The sequence below is a fragment of the Agelaius tricolor genome, unplaced genomic scaffold, assembly GCF_023055355.1.
Source record: "Agelaius tricolor isolate 1412-34295 unplaced genomic scaffold, bAgeTri1.0.p SCAF_11, whole genome shotgun sequence".
NCBI classification, from domain to species: domain Eukaryota; kingdom Metazoa; phylum Chordata; class Aves; order Passeriformes; family Icteridae; genus Agelaius; species Agelaius tricolor.
In genome coordinates, this window is record NW_027269271.1 from 3,912,488 (window position 1) to 3,930,480 (window position 17,993).

General features: G+C 40.1%; 1 protein-coding gene across 4 annotated transcripts in view; it reads right to left on the reverse strand.

The window, feature by feature from the left end:
* RALGPS2 (Ral GEF with PH domain and SH3 binding motif 2) overlaps nt 1–17,993 on the reverse strand; it is a 115,843-nt gene that overhangs the window by 82,969 nt on the left and 14,881 nt on the right. For all 4 annotated transcript variants that reach the window (XM_071435878.1, XM_071435882.1, XM_071435881.1 and 1 more), the window contains exons 2-3: nt 9,603–9,734; nt 6,920–7,027 (exon numbers count right to left, since the gene is read on the reverse strand). In XM_071435878.1, the coding sequence (XP_071291979.1) occupies nt 6,920–7,027; nt 9,603–9,659 (165 nt within the window). In that variant the 5' untranslated portion in view covers nt 9,660–9,734. The remainder of the gene's footprint in view (nt 1–6,919; nt 7,028–9,602; nt 9,735–17,993) is intronic.

The following is a 17,993-nucleotide window of genomic DNA, read 5'->3' on the forward strand; positions in this document are numbered from 1 at the left end:
GGGTTCAGGATTAGTGGTCAATATTAAAAATATTTGAAATTGCTATTAAGTACATTACAATATTTTTAAAAGCCTGACAATCATAGAAACCTCTGGAAGATTTAACAGAGAAACCTCTTTCTTCTAGGCCCATGTTGATATTAGGCTGATGGGTTTTTTTCCTTGCTTGGTTGACACATTTTTGCTTTTATTAAAACCTTAAGTAACACTGTATCACAGAAGCACTAGTTCAAGAAACACCCCTTATTGCAGTTCCTTTCTTAGAGAGCTTGAAATTTCCATTATGAGTTCCCAGGGCTTAGTAAATTGCTCATAATTCAAAGGAACCAAGCCACTGAGAGCTGAATATCTAAGCTGATTGCTAAAAAGCCATTTGAGTTTGTAGATATGACAGTAACTCACATTAGAGTCTAAAACTACATTTAACAAAACAGATTTTTTGAAACATTAACTTGCTCATATCTCTAAGTCTATATCTATAAGTCTAATGATTGAATTTTTATTCTTTTAAAACATGCTCACTCACTGCTAAGTAAGTAAATAAAGCAGACTGAAAGGCTGGCAGTCTAATTAATAGCACTTGAAATTACAAAGCTTCAAAAATAATTTCCGAGTTTTATGTTATGTACCATTGCTCAACTCTAACAGCAACAAAAAACTTCTGCCTTGACCCTCTCAAGGAGGATTTGAACCCCAATAAACAAAGCCCCTAGTTTGGTTTCTGCAAGTGAGAGGGATACAATGCACTAACTTTTCTCACTCCAGCTCCTTAACCCAGCCAATACAAATTCTTGGAGAGCTTCCCTCTCCCAAATGTGGTTTAATGCTTTAATATTCAAACCAAAAATTATAAGTGTTCAAATCAACTTGTTACATGAAGCACGCCAACCATAACTTCTCTGGTTTTAGAGCTGCCAGCTGCAGATTTAAAAGAAATAAAAATAATTACATGTGCAATACAAAATTGTGAACTTGTCCTTACTTATTTAAATAAGCATTCTGATTATGTAGAGATAGGGAAACATGGTATTTTCTCTCTTTCCAGAAGTGGTATTTCTACCAAGTTCATTTAGATAATAAAGTATTTCATCATTGCACAGGGTGAGCTGAATGGAGGTTTTGTTTCTGTTTGCCCTAGATCCTAGATAACAGCTCTAGAATATAAGTAGGAAAGGTATGCTTTTAATATATCACAATTATATTTCCCAATTCTCAACCACATGAACAGCTGTACAAGGCAAAAACATCTTTTAAAAGTGGTGCATGATCATTTTCCAATTAACACAGTGAAATGGCTGCTGGAAGACACCTCCCCACCCCTTCACAGCCACGGGAGTTCTGCATGTATAGAAAAGACCTTGCCTGGGGAGTCTCCAACAGCCAAGTGTAAAAATATTTTAGCTCTCATGGGTGCTGAGAAGTTGGACTTGTGAACAATTAAGTACTTCAAAATACTAAAATTATTACCACACAGCTTCATATAAAGAGGTTTTACCCCTCTCCCGGGGAGGTCTGCCGGGTCAGAAATTTTATATTCAAACAGCTCAGAACTACATTTCTGCGTGCTGCTTCTTTGAAGAATATGAAGAAGCCCAATGAAATACAATTCAAAAATATTTCCTGGTTCTTTTTCTTTACTATGAGAATACATGGATTACCCTCCTTTCACAAAGACCTTAAGAACTTCTAGTTCCAGTTAAGACCTCTGCATTAAGCTCTTCTCCACACTTCTATATGAAAGTTCTCATTGGACCTGGGTTATATCCCCACTTCTTTAGTCCTTCTCAAGCATGAACTCTTTCTACCAGGTCACTTGCTGTATGTACTGTAAGTTTTCCTGCCATGTACCTACCCTAAGGACAGGGCACTTCCCCCACTGCTCCCTCCCAGACAGAAAACCCTCAGTCTAAAAAGAAATTTCTGTTTGAAATTTAGAAAGTCAAATGTCTGCATTCTGGTCATTGAAGAATGCTGCCATCACCTGATTTTACTTGAAGCCATGTTGGTTGAAGCAGCACTTCATAAATTGTTCCTTAATCTGAATTTCTAGAAGGAATTATATTTAAGCCTTCCAACTTGGCTTAGTGTTGTATCTCTAGGCTGCCAGGATATTTTCTTCACTGAAAAAATAGCTAAGCCTCTGTTAAGCATAGCATCAGTAGGAGAATAATTCTGCTGTCCAGAATGAACACCAGGGGATTCCAGTTCCTGTGTTGAAGCTCTACTTGTTTTCTCACAAAGTCCACTCCAAAACTTTTATCATTAATAGTTCCTCCACATGCTGTAATTAAGTTGCTTCTTCTTGCTCTCATTGGGAACATATTTACTCTAATATTCTTCTGCAAAGTAAAGCTAGCAGGAAGTAGATAACCTGATATTTCACTGTCATAAGAGCTTCTCCTTGTTTCATTGAAACCATTTTAAAATAAACTCTATTTTCACATTGTTTCCAAAAGAAGCAGTATTTTCTTCCAACAATCATCTGACAAAGCTTCACAGGAATTAAAAAGAAAGAAATACACATACATTTTAGCATGAGCTTACTCCATAGCACTTCCAGGGACTGGGGCAAAGAATAAAGAATCCTTCTTAGATAACTAGGTGGAAAAAAAAAGCAATGGATTTATACAGCTGCGCTTCCCTTAATTCTACCTCAAATATTTACACCACCGTGGCTAAGTCAAAGTATAAAATGGAAAAGTGAGTCAAAAAGTAATAAACAGTCTAATAATTAAACAGTAGCTGTCTAAGGAATAAGAATTTACTGTAAAGCAAAAAATAAATATTTCCTCAACCTGAGGTTGGCCAGCACCTTAATTTGGAGCTCATGTCCCCAAGCATTCTCCTTCTTTCCTTCAGCCTCACCAGCCTCCCCTTCCCACTGCCACTGCACCACTAACAGATCCCTCCCCCACAAATTGTGTGCTCAAAACCACACTTCTCCCTGGGATGAAAATGGGGAGCATTCACTGCGACCACGCCGACCCCGGGCACACCACGGCCCCCCCAGCAGGGCCAGACACCACGGGGCAAGGCTGGCACCAGCCTGGCTGTGGCTTCCAGCCCAGCAATAAAGAAGTGAGCAGTGACCAGCCTAACAGCAGGGCTTTAAATCAGAGATGGTCTCCTTCCTAGTTCCATCTACAAAGCTGGCCATTGAATCCTTAAATGTGTCCTACTTTGTCAGGACCCAGGACATCCCTCTGGCTGTCCTGAGCAGCCCAGACCCCTGCCAGGGGGCTCAGAGACCCTGGCACAGAGCCCAGAAATGCCTGTGGGTTTGATCATGACCCATGGAGCAAGTTACCAACCTTAGATGAAGATCAGCAAGCCATGACAAATTAAGTAGAATGATAGTGAATTTATCACAAGGTGAAAAAGCAGATTTTGGGGTTTCTAGAATGGGGGTTCAGGGGGGCAAGATGGAGGGATCTGGGCTTGTCCTGCCTTTCTCCTTCTTCTTCTTGGCCTCCATCTTCTGCTGTGATGTTGGCACTTTCAGATTGGTTTAGAGTAGAAGCTCACTGTCTAACATAGGTGATAGGTATTGGAAAGTAATTGTAAACATTGAATACGTAGTTTTTAGTATAAAGACATAACACTGCCCCAAGGGCACACAGTGTGCCTGGAACTGTCCTGGTGAGTGGACCTCGGCAGGGCAGGAGAAAATTTTTTATAGATAAGGAACAATAAACAACCTTGAGACCGAGAAATGAGGAGCCCTGACTCCTTCCTCAAGTGCTGGGCTGGGAAAAGAGACTTTGTAATGCATCTTGGGGTCACTCTGACAAGCTAAAGAGCCCGACACTACTTCACACTTATTGAATGGGATTCTTCTTCCCCAGAATCCACGCAACACTCAGGTATTCAGTACATCCCCTGGAAGCTCTCTGTAAGCTGCAAGGTGATAAAGCAAACTATAAATTTGCAACAGCAGCAGCAGGGCCTGAAGATCTCACCCATTTCTAAAGCAGCCTTCAACCTTAGGAAGAATTAAAACCACCCAGCTGCTAACAAGGTTATAACTGACTCTTACACCTCTATTACAACAAGAATTTCCATTACTGTTCCAACTGGCCCCCTTGAAGGGCTGGAAGACTTTTGCTTATGACACAAAGGACCATTACATGAAACAGCACCCCTCCTGTGTACTCAGGACAGCGTTAGATGACTGCCAAAAGTGAGAATATGGAAATAAAATCACCAAAAATATCTGCACTCAGATTTCTCTTTGGCTTGGTAGCAGCTACTTGAAAATACAGGATTATAACCTTTTGTTGTCCAACTCATCTCTTAGCCACTAAATGACTAAACAGAGAGAGTTTTGAAATGATAATGATGTCTTTGAGACAGTGGGAACTGAAAATACACCTGTGTCTCTCATTGGTACTGAAATCACTAGGATGGATCTTATTTCCAGTGTATCTCAAACTTCATTATCTTTCAGATTTTTGTTCTTCTTCATAATTGTACATCTCCCATGTGTGCACAGGGACCTGTTCTAATCAAAACAGATCACACAAGCTACAGGATGGGACCTCATAATGTCTGTGTTGACTTGATCCTGATCAGTGAACTCTCACCTTTACACCACCTCTGTTCAGGAACTCTCTTCATTGGAGCCAAGGCTTCCTAACCACTATTTAGACAGCTGCCTAACTACCTCTTGTGCAGCAACTTACTTTTATTGCTGTTTTACTGGCTTTTTCATGTTATCTTTCCTCTCAATCAAAAGCTACTTAGGCAGCCCATGAATTATTTCATCAGTTCACCACTTCAAAATAAATTACATTATTTTAAACAGTATTCACTCTGCTGTCACAGAGACATGCCTGCATCCATTTTAGAAGAGCTATCAATAAATGAGAAGCTTTCTCATACTTTGAAAAAGCAACTGGCAGCATATCCATGTCCAACCCAAGAAGTACTACCCACCACCAGGAAACCTCACACACTTTTGCATCCTCTAGAGTTCGGCCCTACTGCCTCACTCTGGTGGTCTTCACATCCACAATGAAACTCAGACAAAGATTTTACACCTCTGTGTTACAGCAGAACTAAACCCAGGAAGAATAAGGAAGTGGCTGAGAAAATAAAAACAAGGGTTAAAGATACTTTTCCTCCACAGTACCTAAGTTTTTGGCAAATTTACTTATTTCTACAACCTTCAGCAAGAATGATCAGAAAAAGACAGAATTCAAAGCAAAAAGTGCTACTGGAAAAGCAGATACATGCTTGGGGAAACAAACATTAACAAAGAAGTGCAGCTGTGTAAAGAAACACTCAAAAAGAAATGAAATCAATTATTTCCTTGCCAAAGGACTGAATACTGATGATTTTGTTCAATTGTTCAGAATTCTACATGCAAGATGTTTCATATCGATTTATAGTAAATCAAACCTGCTACAAAGAACCAGATACTTTAAAAGGAAAAAGGTTAAAAGCAAAAATGCTTCTTTTGAGGGACTGAGAAAACAGCAAAATTATACTCAGTAATAGAAACCAAAAATACAGGCACAGCTTCATAAGTGTAATGTGAAATGCTTAATTAAAAGATTCCTGTTGGTGAGTAGAACTCTACCCACTTTGAGGCATACCATGAAAACAGGAAAAACACTGGATTTGGATCAGATTTTTTCCTAACCAAGATTTCTTAAGTGGGTAACATTTAGAACACACGGAGTCAAAGGTTGCTGCATTTGAGAGAAGAAGGATTAGATGGTGGAGCACAAGAATTATGAAATGTGATTCAATGACAAGGCACCTCTGTATATTCTGCTGTCCAAGGGAGTGACAGCAGCTCCACAGAGACTGACTGATCTATTCTGCTGCCCAACAGCATCTACCACTGGTAAATAGTAGAGCCATTCAACAAACTCATTCTGGCCTGAATGCACATTCCACTGGAATTCATGTCCCTAGCCCCAGATTTCCTAAGTTACATTTACTTTATGTACAGGAATCATAAGATAAAACTGGAAGGACAGCCAGCTTCAAAAAAAATCTTCCCATGGAAAGTGGGTGATGCATTGCCCAGCTGTTCCTGACAACAGAGCAAGGAAGAGGCCCAAACCACATGACTTGAGCCTCAGTCAGGAATAAATCCCATCATTAATTATGATCCTCAGCCAAGAAGAATTTAATGTTGAAGTACCACTTCATAATCCAGCTGCTTTAAATTTTCAGTGTTCTCATTAAAATCAATTGTGCCATTAATAATTAACTGAAATAGTTATTAACAATTACAAACCAGAACAAACTAAATGGGGATATTTTGTGACATGTATTACTCCATATCAATAATCTCCCCAGGACAATTCCTCATCAATCTCATCACTTGAATTGGAAATATATTAAGAGCTTAGCAATCTTTCTAGCAACATACTTGAATTACTTAGAGGGACCATCTGTTGTCCTCACCTCCACAGGGAGTAAAAGCAAAACTAAACAATCACCCAACATCTTAACCAATGAGATGTTTAACCAATTAACATTGGTTAAACATCTCATTATTCTGTGCAGCCAAAAGAAGAAAACTAGAAAAGCTTCCTAGAGCAAGAGCTAGCAGAGCTAAGAATTAAAATAGCTCCAGAAAAAAAACCCAAGTACAGATCAAATATTGCCTTGCAACTAAAATATGCATGACAGAATTAAACTGTCACATAGAATAAAGAATCTTTGGTCTATGCTACATATAAGAGTATGAAAATTATCTGGACAGCAGAGCCCAAAAAGATAAATTAATTTCAATTCAAATTTCAAACAGAATAGAGACGATGAAGAAGTAAAGAACAGGATCTGTTTTTAAAATCCATGGATGACAGAAATTAGGCGAGAAAAGTGCAGCAATAGAGAAGCAGAGGAAAAGCTGCAAAGCAGAGTCACACACAAAGAAATTGGAATTCCTGGACTTGCTTACCGCATATTCCTCTGGTGTGACCTTTAGAACATCAAATACCACTGCATCAAAGCTCTTCTTCAGTTCAGATGAACCCTTGTCACTCAAGGACTCGGAGCTGCTACTCTTCTGCAGAAACAAAAAACCACAGATGATGTTTTGGACCTGTCCTTTTTGTCTTCTCTTTTTTACACTCTGTCCAAACGTCATTGTTCACATAATTTTTCAATTCAAATTCAGTCACAGAACAGACTTTTTCCTGATGTGGACGGCAAAAAATCAGACCCTCAAAGTGACAACTGGATTTCTATGGATTTCCTTTTAGCTGAAGGAGGGCAGGGTTAGATTAGATGTTAGGAAGAAATTCTTTGCTGTGAGGGTGGGGAGGCCCTGGCACAGGGTGCCCAGAGCAGCTGTGGCTGCCCCTGGATCCCTGAAGTGTCCAAGGCCAGGCTGGATGGGGCTTGGAGCAACCCGGGACAGTGGAAGGTGTCCCTGCCCATGGCAGGGGTGGCACTGCATGGTCTTTACCATCCCTTCCAATCCCAGTAATTCCATGGTTCCAAAGGAATTCCTGAACACAAAACAGTTATATTTCAATGAATAATTAAATTCCAATTTTATTGACAGGAAAGGTAATAACAGCAACTATATCAATAAAAGCAATACAGTCACAGTGAAATTCAATCAGAAAAAAATATCACAAAGATAAGGAAAATGGGTCTCCCCCAAGGGAATAGTTATCAATTCTCTTCCTCTTTCTCTTAAAAACAAGGAAGCTTACAAAAATTACACTGAGCTACATGTGTTCCTGTTGAAGACATTTAGCAGAAGGAATTTTAGTGTTGTTTTTAAATTACAGTAATTCACATTTGCAAAAAATACCAGATACTAGGATGTCATTCTATGAGCATTTATCTACAAAATAAAGATTTTGCTTCCTTGAAAAATACAAATGTGGCTCAAAAAATAAACACTTCATATTGGCTTCATATGTTTCATAGACAGTTTTCACATTAAAGCAATACATCTGTGTTATGAGCAATCACTTCCTCTAGCACAGAGATGCAGACCTACATTCTATTCATTCATTGCTGAAGTTGTGTCAGGGCAAGTTAGGCTGGGGTATCAGGGAAAGGTTCTTCCCCAGAGGGTGCCGGCACTGCCCAGGCTGCTCAGGGCATGGGCACAGCCCCAAGGCTGCCAGAGCTCCAGGAGGGGTTGGACACCACTGCCAGGGATGCACAGGCTGGGATTGTTGGGGTGGCCAACACAATCAAGGCCCTTTGTGACAGTCTGTGCCATTTCACTGCTAATGTTGAAAGCTTTCAAGGCTGTGGACATGGGTCCTTGAGAATTCAGCCAGTTGAAATAAACTCATGTCCATTTTCAAGCACTTTTGATATAAGGATACATTATAAAGAAAATGCTTATTTAATAATGATGTCCACTTTTAATCAGATTCTGATATTACAATCTCTCTGAAAAATATGCCTTTGAAAACACCAACAAAAAGCTCCACACCAGACATGCATTTTCAGTAACCAGTATGCTTACAGAAACATTTCAGTTACAAGTCCTCTTTCCTACTTCTTAGTCAAGATAGGGAAAAAATACCACTTGCTTAAAGTAAATTTATGTAATTTTGCCAAAATATATTTTACTCATTTTTATCAGACAGCACATAAACATTCAAGACTATTTTGCTGAGTAAAAAGGTTGCTTTCCTCCAAGAAAATTTTTCAGGTGCATGCCAAAAAACAGTCAATGATTCATGAAGCAATTATAACAGGAGTACAAGAATCTATATAAAAACAAACAACAGTCTTGGAGACCGATGCCAGCTCTCTTGACAATAGTTGTGAAATTGTGGTGGAGATTATTTGGTTCCTTTTGGTAGCACAAAACTCCAATTTTCTTTTGGCCTTGTTTGTGGTACTCCCCATTTCCATATTCAAGTGCACACCACACATAGCTGCTATCAAAACTCATCTGTAAATATGTAAATAAATAAACAAAACATCTTTGCTACATTGCAGAGATTCGTGGAGGAAGCAACTTCAGTCAGGACTTTGTGGTGTTCTAATTTCAGCCCAAGCCTCTTCCTTAACATGCAGATGACAAATGGAAAACTACATTCACTTCAAACTAAGAGGCACCAGCAGATGAGGCCAATCTCCATTGCTTGGCTGATGCACACACTCAGCTCACAAGCTGCTCATTTCTAGAGGGCAGAAGCTTTGATGGGCAGGAGAGATCCCCACCTATGCCAGAAGAGAGTCCAAGAGACAAAGGGAACAACTTTATTCACTGCTGCTGTGTCAGACTGCCCCTCAGTACACACACACAAGTACCTGTCAAAGAAAAGAACATTTCCCACCGGCCTTGCCAAGCCAGCTTAATGTGCTAAGAGTGTCTATTCTTGTTAAAACTTGAAAAGAAAAGCTTCCTTGTCTAGATGTGATGGAAGAGAACATGGAAAAAGTCAGCTTTGGCTATGGTATATGCAAGTTCATGCTCTATTTTGGTATGCCAAGTTCAGGACTTTACATTTTATTCACACTGAAGTGGAGTGTATGAAACCAACACATAGAACAAGAATCTGTTGGATGACAGCTGTTAAAAGAAAAACTCACATTTTAGTGCACTTTACAGTAAAAATGGAGCAGAGAGTTAGCCAGTAAGTGAGGTTTGCAGTCCTTACCTCTGAAGCAGTAGCTGCAATGTTAACACCACTGGACTGTCCGTTCATTAGCTCCATACTGCCCACACCATTAATCTTCAGCCCTACATTTACAGCAGCAGGATCATCTCCAAGGCAACCCAATAACCATTCCTACAAAGAGCAAAAAGGTGTCAGAAACCACTTGCTGCAGGGGTTTTCATCAAGATGCAGTGCCTAAAATCCTTAACAAAAATAAATGACTTCCAAAATGGCTACACCACTCTGAGGTCCAGACTTTGGATTCTAACCTGTATTTTAAGATTACCAACAGACTTAAAACCAACATAAACTGAAGGTTCCATTAAGATCCATCAGTCACTGGCAGTATTGACTTACCATATTTTTTCCCCCTATTGTTTTCTCTATGCCAGGAATCAATATGTAAATAGATGCAGTATCCCTAACAAATTGAGGTTTGCAACATCAGTTCATATACTCTGCTTTTCCTTTTCTTACCAGCTTTAAAAGGTATATCCCAGTATATATGTTAACTCTATTAGGTAACTTTAAGGTGTTATTTATCACTTCCTGTCTTATAGGACTCTTCATTAGCTTTAAGCAAAAATTATTACATTGAAAGCAATAAAAAGTAAAAATGGAATTTATACATTTCTCCACAAATGATCCAAACTATTGTTTAGTAAAAAAAACCAAAAAAACCCAAAAAAAACCAAAAAAAAACCAAACAGAAAAACACACAAAGGAAAACTCCACACACAGACTTTTAATGCATCCTTGCATGAACACTATGACTTTCATTTCTGCAGAGAAAAGGCTGCAAAGAAATGGAAGCCTTTGGCATCCACTATAAAAACAGTGAGACTACCCAACCACAGTGTTACAGAGTAAAAATTGGTTTGTGCTTAAATTAATGAGCTGTTAGTGCCCTCTAGTGTGAACACTCTTATAAATCAGCTTCCATGGATCTATGTCTGAAGCACAGGTGACTGCTTCCAAAGTTGCTGCTGTTTATTAAGTTCACTTTTGGTTTGTAGTTTAATTCGGAGCTATTGCATGGTCTGAAAACAAATAGAGAGTGACAGGTAACTGGGTAATTCCACATGACAAAACAGTTTTACAGCAGCTCATACTTAATGCCTCTAAGGAATGCAATAAAATAATCTGAAAAGCTTTATTTCCAAGTGACCCAAAACAAGTATGTCAGACAGACAAGCTTGGAAGGCAAAAAACTGCAATATTTAAATAAGAAAATATCCCAAAAAAAGAGCAATATTTAAGCAGTAAAATATCCTCAAATTTTCAAGTGTCACCATAAGAATGCAGAAAGGAAAGCAATGAAAGGGAGCAATGTGGCAGATGTCAGTCAAACACAACAGGTATTTCTGAGTATGCCAGTCCCATCTGAGTTGTTCAGGACACCACCCACATTCCACCCTTGGTTGTTTTGGGAAAACTGACAGAACTCTCATTCCCAGGAGAGAGGATGCTACATTTCACTAGAATGTTACACTCCCAGTCCTCGTGCTTTAATTAACACTGATTCCTCCACTGAAAATGCATTCAACTGCACTTAAGCTTTAAATTACAGACCACATAAAAGAAAAAATCTCATCTCTGGCTTCTGAGTGTCACTGCTGTCCTGTCCTTCCCTATCTCCATTACCCTTCAGATTGTCTTGTGGAATATTGCCAAATGCACAGCTCCCCAATGCCTCTCTCCTGCAGCTTTTTCATTTACAGAAGGGAAAAGCACAGAAATAAAACTCTGATGTGTTACAAGTTTCATTTTTGTAGTGACAGGAGAGGACAGAGGTATCACATCTTCAACACCACTGTCAGGTCCCCCCACATGCTCAAAATGGTACATTTATCCCAAAGTAATCTCCTCTGTTTAAAAAAACCCCACCCTTTAAAAATTTGGGGTTTTTTAACCACTACATTTTTAAGAAAAGTTGGCACATTGGCTTTGTATGATACAGTTATGTAGAGTATGACAAAATTGTGTATTCTTAAATAAAGGTTATATATTTGACCCTTGCCTCACATCAGCTTCAACTGTTCCCCTTCTCCATATCAATGGGAGGTGAAAAGGGAAAGAATTAGGGACGTCCTTCTGTGCAAGGAAAAATAGAAACCTGAGCTCTGAGGGCTTTTTTTCTGGCCATATTTGGATGGTGTTAATTAAAAGAAATTACAGCTATCATAGAAGGCTACGGAGTTGGCAGCTCAGCCTCACATCAACAAGAGCAAATGAATTCTTCTATCAGCAAATGCTCAAGCCCAGTTTCCTCAATGACTCCTCTCACATAATCTACAGGCACTCACAGGAACTTCCTCCCCATATTCCCTGACAGATTTTCCACCTCACAGGACCTGCCTGGAAGGGACAGCAGTGCTGCACACTGATCCAGGTTCTCCTTTTCTACCTGGTTACTGTGATGGGAGTTGAGAGAACTCTGCCTCAGTTAGGTGTGGGCCACCATGCTGAGAAGTGGCACACAAACATTGGTTTTTTCAATTTATTTTTTTAATAAGCAGAAAATCACTTGGGAAAAAACCCTCCATGCAAAGGAAATGGAGTTTACAAAATATAACATCTGCCATCAAGCTGTATCCTAAAAAAGCTGTCCACACAATGATAATTTTGTGCCCACTGCTACATTACAAGAGTATGTCTGAATATATTTATGCTTTTTCATATTGTGTGAAGATACAGTAAGGAGCTGAATTAGTACTGAGCTGCTGTAAATATATATTTATCAACTTTAAAGTTCCAGAATTGGCAACCTTCACAATGTTCTCATGTCTAGCAGCTTTCAGAAGTACATCACCACTCCCCTAACAGGAACAGTCACAGCAACAGTTTTGGTCAATGCGCTGCCTGAGACAAATATTGAAAAAATCCTCACACTGGAATAACTAAATCATTTGCTTCCTATACTATCCATCTGCTCAACACCCAAATAATCTGTGAACAGCAATATCAGGAAGTGATCAAGAGCAGAGAAGGTCAGAGCAGCACAGCTGGGTCTGTGCAATGACTGTCACCACGCTGCAATAGAGTCACAGTGTTCACTGCCTACCTTGCATATCCAATTACCAAAACTGAGTTACACTGAGTCATTTCAACTTCCACTCAGTTTCTCCTCTCCAATTCAATAAATGCTTTTGTGCTCAGAAATGAATTACATGTGGAACTGAGAGTGTTTCCTATGATGCACAAACACCTAAGCATTTATGCCAGCCTGAAGCCTTGACACGCTGTGTGGCATCTTCCTACCACGCCATTCAGACTGTACAGCAGAAAGCAAACTAAAAGTACTGATACAAATATTCATCACACCCAAACAATGAAAATATCTAGACTGTTGTTGTGGTTTAGCCCCAGCCAGCAATTCAGCCCCATGCAGCCACTGGCTCACTCCCCCACAGTGATGGGGGAGAGAATCAGCAGAACAGAAGTGAAAAATCTCATGGGTTGAGATGGAGACACCTCAGTAGGGAAAGTAAAACATGTATGCTTGAGCAAAGCAAGGATTTAATTCACTGCTTCCCATGAGCAGGCAGGTGTTCAGCCAGCCCCAGGAAAGCAGGGCTCTACCCTGTGTAACAGTGACTTGGAAAAGTCACTCCAAATGTCAGCCCTTCCAACTTCTTCCTCCAGATTTATATTATTATATATCTATATGTGACCTAGAATTACCCTGTTGGGGTCAGCTGTCCTGGCTATACCCCATCCCAATTTGTTGTGCACCCCAGCCTCTTTGCTGCTGGGATGAGGAGCAGAAAAGGCCTTGACTCTGTGTAAGCCCTGCTCAGAGTAACCAAAATATTGCTGTGGTATCAACACTGCTCTCAGCACAAATCCAAAACACAGCCCCACACCAGATACTGTGGAAAAATGAACTTTATCCCAGCCAAAGCCAGCACAGCTAAGCAGGGTCTGCTGCCTTCAGTGAGTTTTTCTGCCAATTCACCCAAGGCTGTGCTGCTGACCATTCCCACGCAGGCACTGCCCCGCAGATCCCCCCAAGGGAAGGCAGCTCCGAGCAAGGGCAGCAGCAGGGTGTGCCCGAGCCCAGCTGCTGCAGAGCCCACCTGATCTCAGCACAGAGGGGAGCAGAGAGTGCCCTTTGCTCGGACAAACAGCTCTGCCAGACCCACTGACTGCATCCCAGCTGAGAGTGAGTCAATCAGCTGGTGCTGGAAACGCTTCTTTCTCCCCGAGTTCTTTGTCCCAAGTGACTGTCTGCTGGGGTTAGCTGCAGCACCACGGGGCAGCCGACACTGCCTCTACAAAACCACAGAAGCAAAGAATTGCAGAGAACTTCAGCTGGCTCCAACCCACGTACTCCTTCCTTCCTGGTGTCACCAGCATCGTGACAGTGAGCACACTCCAGATCACACACGGGGATTGTGTTGAAAATTGTATGCTGCAATTGCTGGAGTTTGCTAGGTTGAACTCGCATTTGTATCACACTGCAAAATCAGAAATCCTTTGTAACGTCAGCTACATTCAAATGGTTAATCTAGCATTAAGCATTACATGGTTAATGCATCAAATGGTTAATCTAGCATTAAGCATTACACCCTCCGTGTGTGGAATATCTGAAAGAACCTGAGCAGAGAGGACTGGACTCTCACAGACATCTAACAGAGCATTGATGTCTGACTCCCTTCCACAGCAGATGTTCTTGGCTCAGTTCGGGTCAAACACTGTTCCCAAAATACTGTATAAACAGCATTTTAAAAGACAACCCTAAAATTAAAGATACATTTGAAACTTCCTGGCCAGAACAGTACAAAAGCTTTGAGGAAACAGTGAAATTTTAGGAAGAGCTCAAGAGTCAAGATGACCAATATCCTCTTTATTCTTATGCATAATGTGAGTACAAAGTGTCATTTGTTTTGATCCCCATGAAGAAAACAAAAGTGCCTTGCATGGATCATCATTAACTATAAATGCAGAGTCACTACCCAAGACTGTAGGGACCAAAAAAATCTGTTCCAGACACAATGAACCTGAGCCCCTGATCTTGTGGAAACTAGAGAGTGCAGAAAAACTTCTCTCTAAAAGGTAAAAGCTGAGACAACTGCTAAGAACCTACACAACCCACAACAAAAAAAGGGAAGAAACCAGACATACTAAAAAAAAAAACAAAGCACACACTCCACATCTAAAGAAGACCCAATGAACATAAAAGCCCCACAATGAAGCAGAGAGTCACCAAGGAAGAGGCAAAGAACAACAAAGAAAAAAGAAACTGCACCTTCCAAACGGTATCCTTCAGTTCCACATTCCAGCCACCAAAGCAGAAACCCACCCAAGTTACTGCACTGTACAAGTAAAGACAGCATGGAAATACCCTTAAAGAAGAGAAGTGAAAATCACCCAAAGCCACACTTTAATTCAGTTTTCAGCAGGCATGATGATATTAAAATAGTAAAACTGATAAAAATAGTAACTTCCACAAAAGACATAAAAGCTCAAGCAAGTTAATACTACTGCATTCTCCTGAAGGAAATTTATCATTAAAAATAATAAAATCCCAGACCTAAAATCTCACACACTATGAATCTCCAGATGTGAGTATCTTGGCAAAGCACTGCCTAATTTACCACTAGTGAAGACTGAGATAAAAGAGAGAAGACACACGTTGGGTAGAGGCATGACAAAAGCAGATAGGGGAGCATAATATTAAAAAACCAGATTACTAAGAGTTATTAAATGTGCAATACCACTACAAATATTATAACAAAAACCATTTAGAAATACAGGAAAACAATGTAATACAGGAGAAATAAAACTATCTGATGGACAGAAGAATGAAAAGAAAAAAAGTCAATCATTAAAGGACTCTTGTAGCTGACTCCTGTAAAATTTCTGCTGTGAATTTCAGCTGGAAATGATGCCACTAAAGCTGTAAGCATGAAGTAGCCACATGAGACCCAGATATTTACATGAGTTATGAACCAACACTACCTGCAAAACATTGCAAAAGGGACACTGATGCTGTACTCTATGCAATTCTGGTCACCTTGTTCCCAAAACGTTTTTCCATGAAATGCATGCACAGAAGGGCTTGCAGGTATTCTGAAGGCACTGAAACTTCTTTCCTAAGCAGAACCCACGAGACCTCAGCTTGCTTATGGTAGGAAACTGAGATCTGCATGAGGACACAACTGCCATATTTAACTATCAGGAAGATAAACCAGAAGTACATAATGCAGATAAACCAGAAGAATAAAATGCAAATTTATGCTCAAAATCTGAGTACCAGCAATTGGGTTCTTGAACAGTTTTCAGACACCACCACTAATAGCAAATATCTCTCAGCTGCTTAAGTTGATGCTGGATTCCTTCCTGACAGAGACTGTCACAGCTGACCCAGTGACACAGACTCCTGCTGCAAGCTCAAAGCACTTCTGTGCTCACACAGCTCACTTCTGTCACACACACATTCTCTCCCCAAGCATCTGTTGCACAACAGTCACGGCAGTATCAGCTGGTTAAGCTCCAAGACAGATGAAATTAGAATCCACGGAATAGCAAGAAAGGGAACAAAAAGTTCTTTCATTAGGTTTGACACTGAAGTCTTATTTAAAAATGAAGCTTCATTTAAATTTAGATTCTCTTTTTCTACCTTAGAAAAAGGCATTAGCTGTCAATTAGGCAAAATTATTATTCTTTAAGACACTATTCACAGAGCACTTTCACTATAATTTGTTCTGAATAAATCCTATTGCTGCTTTTATGCACCTCATTCCCCAACTTAGGGAATGGAAGGAGGCTGGGGGAGAAATAAAGAGAGCGATAACAGCAAGGTAACAGCAAGGCTCTGTCTCATTCATATCTTGGTTTCCAGCTATCTAGGCCTCTTCTCCGTGGTTCTCCAGTACCCATGCCCCCCTTTTTAATCTCAAAAACTGGTACAACTTGTAGCTCCCATGTCCTAGGATGAGATAAAGAAAGAAGAACCAAAACTGAAAGCCAGAATATCCTTCTCCAAGGCACAAGTTACTCATTTACCAAATCCTATTACAAAAATCAAACCATTATCTTAGTCTGTCATCAACAATCAAGAGGTTCAGCTCAAAATGGAAATTTTTCCAGGTTAGTTACACACAAATAGGAAGGAGATCCTTACCACTCTGACTTCCACCACTCCAAAGCAGCTTTCCTCAGTGGACTGACTCAGGGCCAAGACTTAAGTGGGAGATATTCTAGCAGAAGGCAACAAATTGGAGTATGAGAACTGGTACACAGCTGCAAGCAGTGGCAGATCTGGGCCCTCACAAAGGCATGAATCAAGCAGAAGGAAAAGGATCATTGCAGGCAACAAATGGAGTAAGCCAAAAATGTGAACATGTGTATGTGCTATTTAAGCCTAGCATGAGGTCCTAAGAGGTTGGCATTCTGCTACCTAAAGGCCTCTCCAGCAGTGTCTGAGTGTTAAAAGACAAAGTGTGGGCACACTGAGACAATACTGCACAAAACCTGAAGTACTTTCTGCTCTCAAACTGCTTACAAATCATCAGGTCCCTGGTGCTTCTTCTTCAGAGATCACCAAGAAGCCTCTGACTGTAGTTCTTGAGAAAAGTGCACAGAACAAAGCTTTATTTCTTTGGATCTGCAATTTTTTAACTTTGCAATTGTTACCAGAAGAGTGAAACTCTTGGATTTATGAGACATACTTTGGTTTCCCTCCCATATTGCAAAAGAGGAAGCAGTAGGGAATTCTTTTAGCACAGAAAGTGTAAGGTTCTTCCTTCCTGATCTCCCTCCCACAACTAAAACAAACCCAAAGTTTAACCTCTTGGAGCAAAATCTGTTTTCATCCTGAAGAAGAAATCCAGGTTTGCTCAGTAAGGAACCAGAGCAGAATCCCTCCTTGCCCCAAAGACACAACAGGAGAAAACATAACCTAGAGACATTGCTGAAGGAAATATTTATTTTCAAGAATAAGAAGTAAAAAGATTGCAAAGAAAATAAATAGGATTTAAACTAGAAGCAAATAATTTTCATTAATTAGGCAGTTCTATAAGAAGATAATCTTTCCCCAATTGGATTTTCAAGACCTCCACCACTTAGCCATACAGTTGTCATTTTTGTTTGCAAACAAGAAGAGAAGTAATTGATTAATGTCCCCTTGATTAAGTGATGCTCAGTTTGCAAAGTGTTATTCTGGCTAAGAAGTGCAGGCACGAAATCACTGGAATTAATAAACAACACATCTGTGGAGACCATTCTGAACAGGGACATCATCCTTCAGAGCATGCACCAGTGGAGCACTGAATGCTGCTAACATGGATTTCAGCATCCAAAACCTCTTTTCAGAGGTAGTTAGATCCAGTTTGGCTTTGTCTGAGGATAACACAAGTAACACACAAATGGGGAAGAATTATTAAA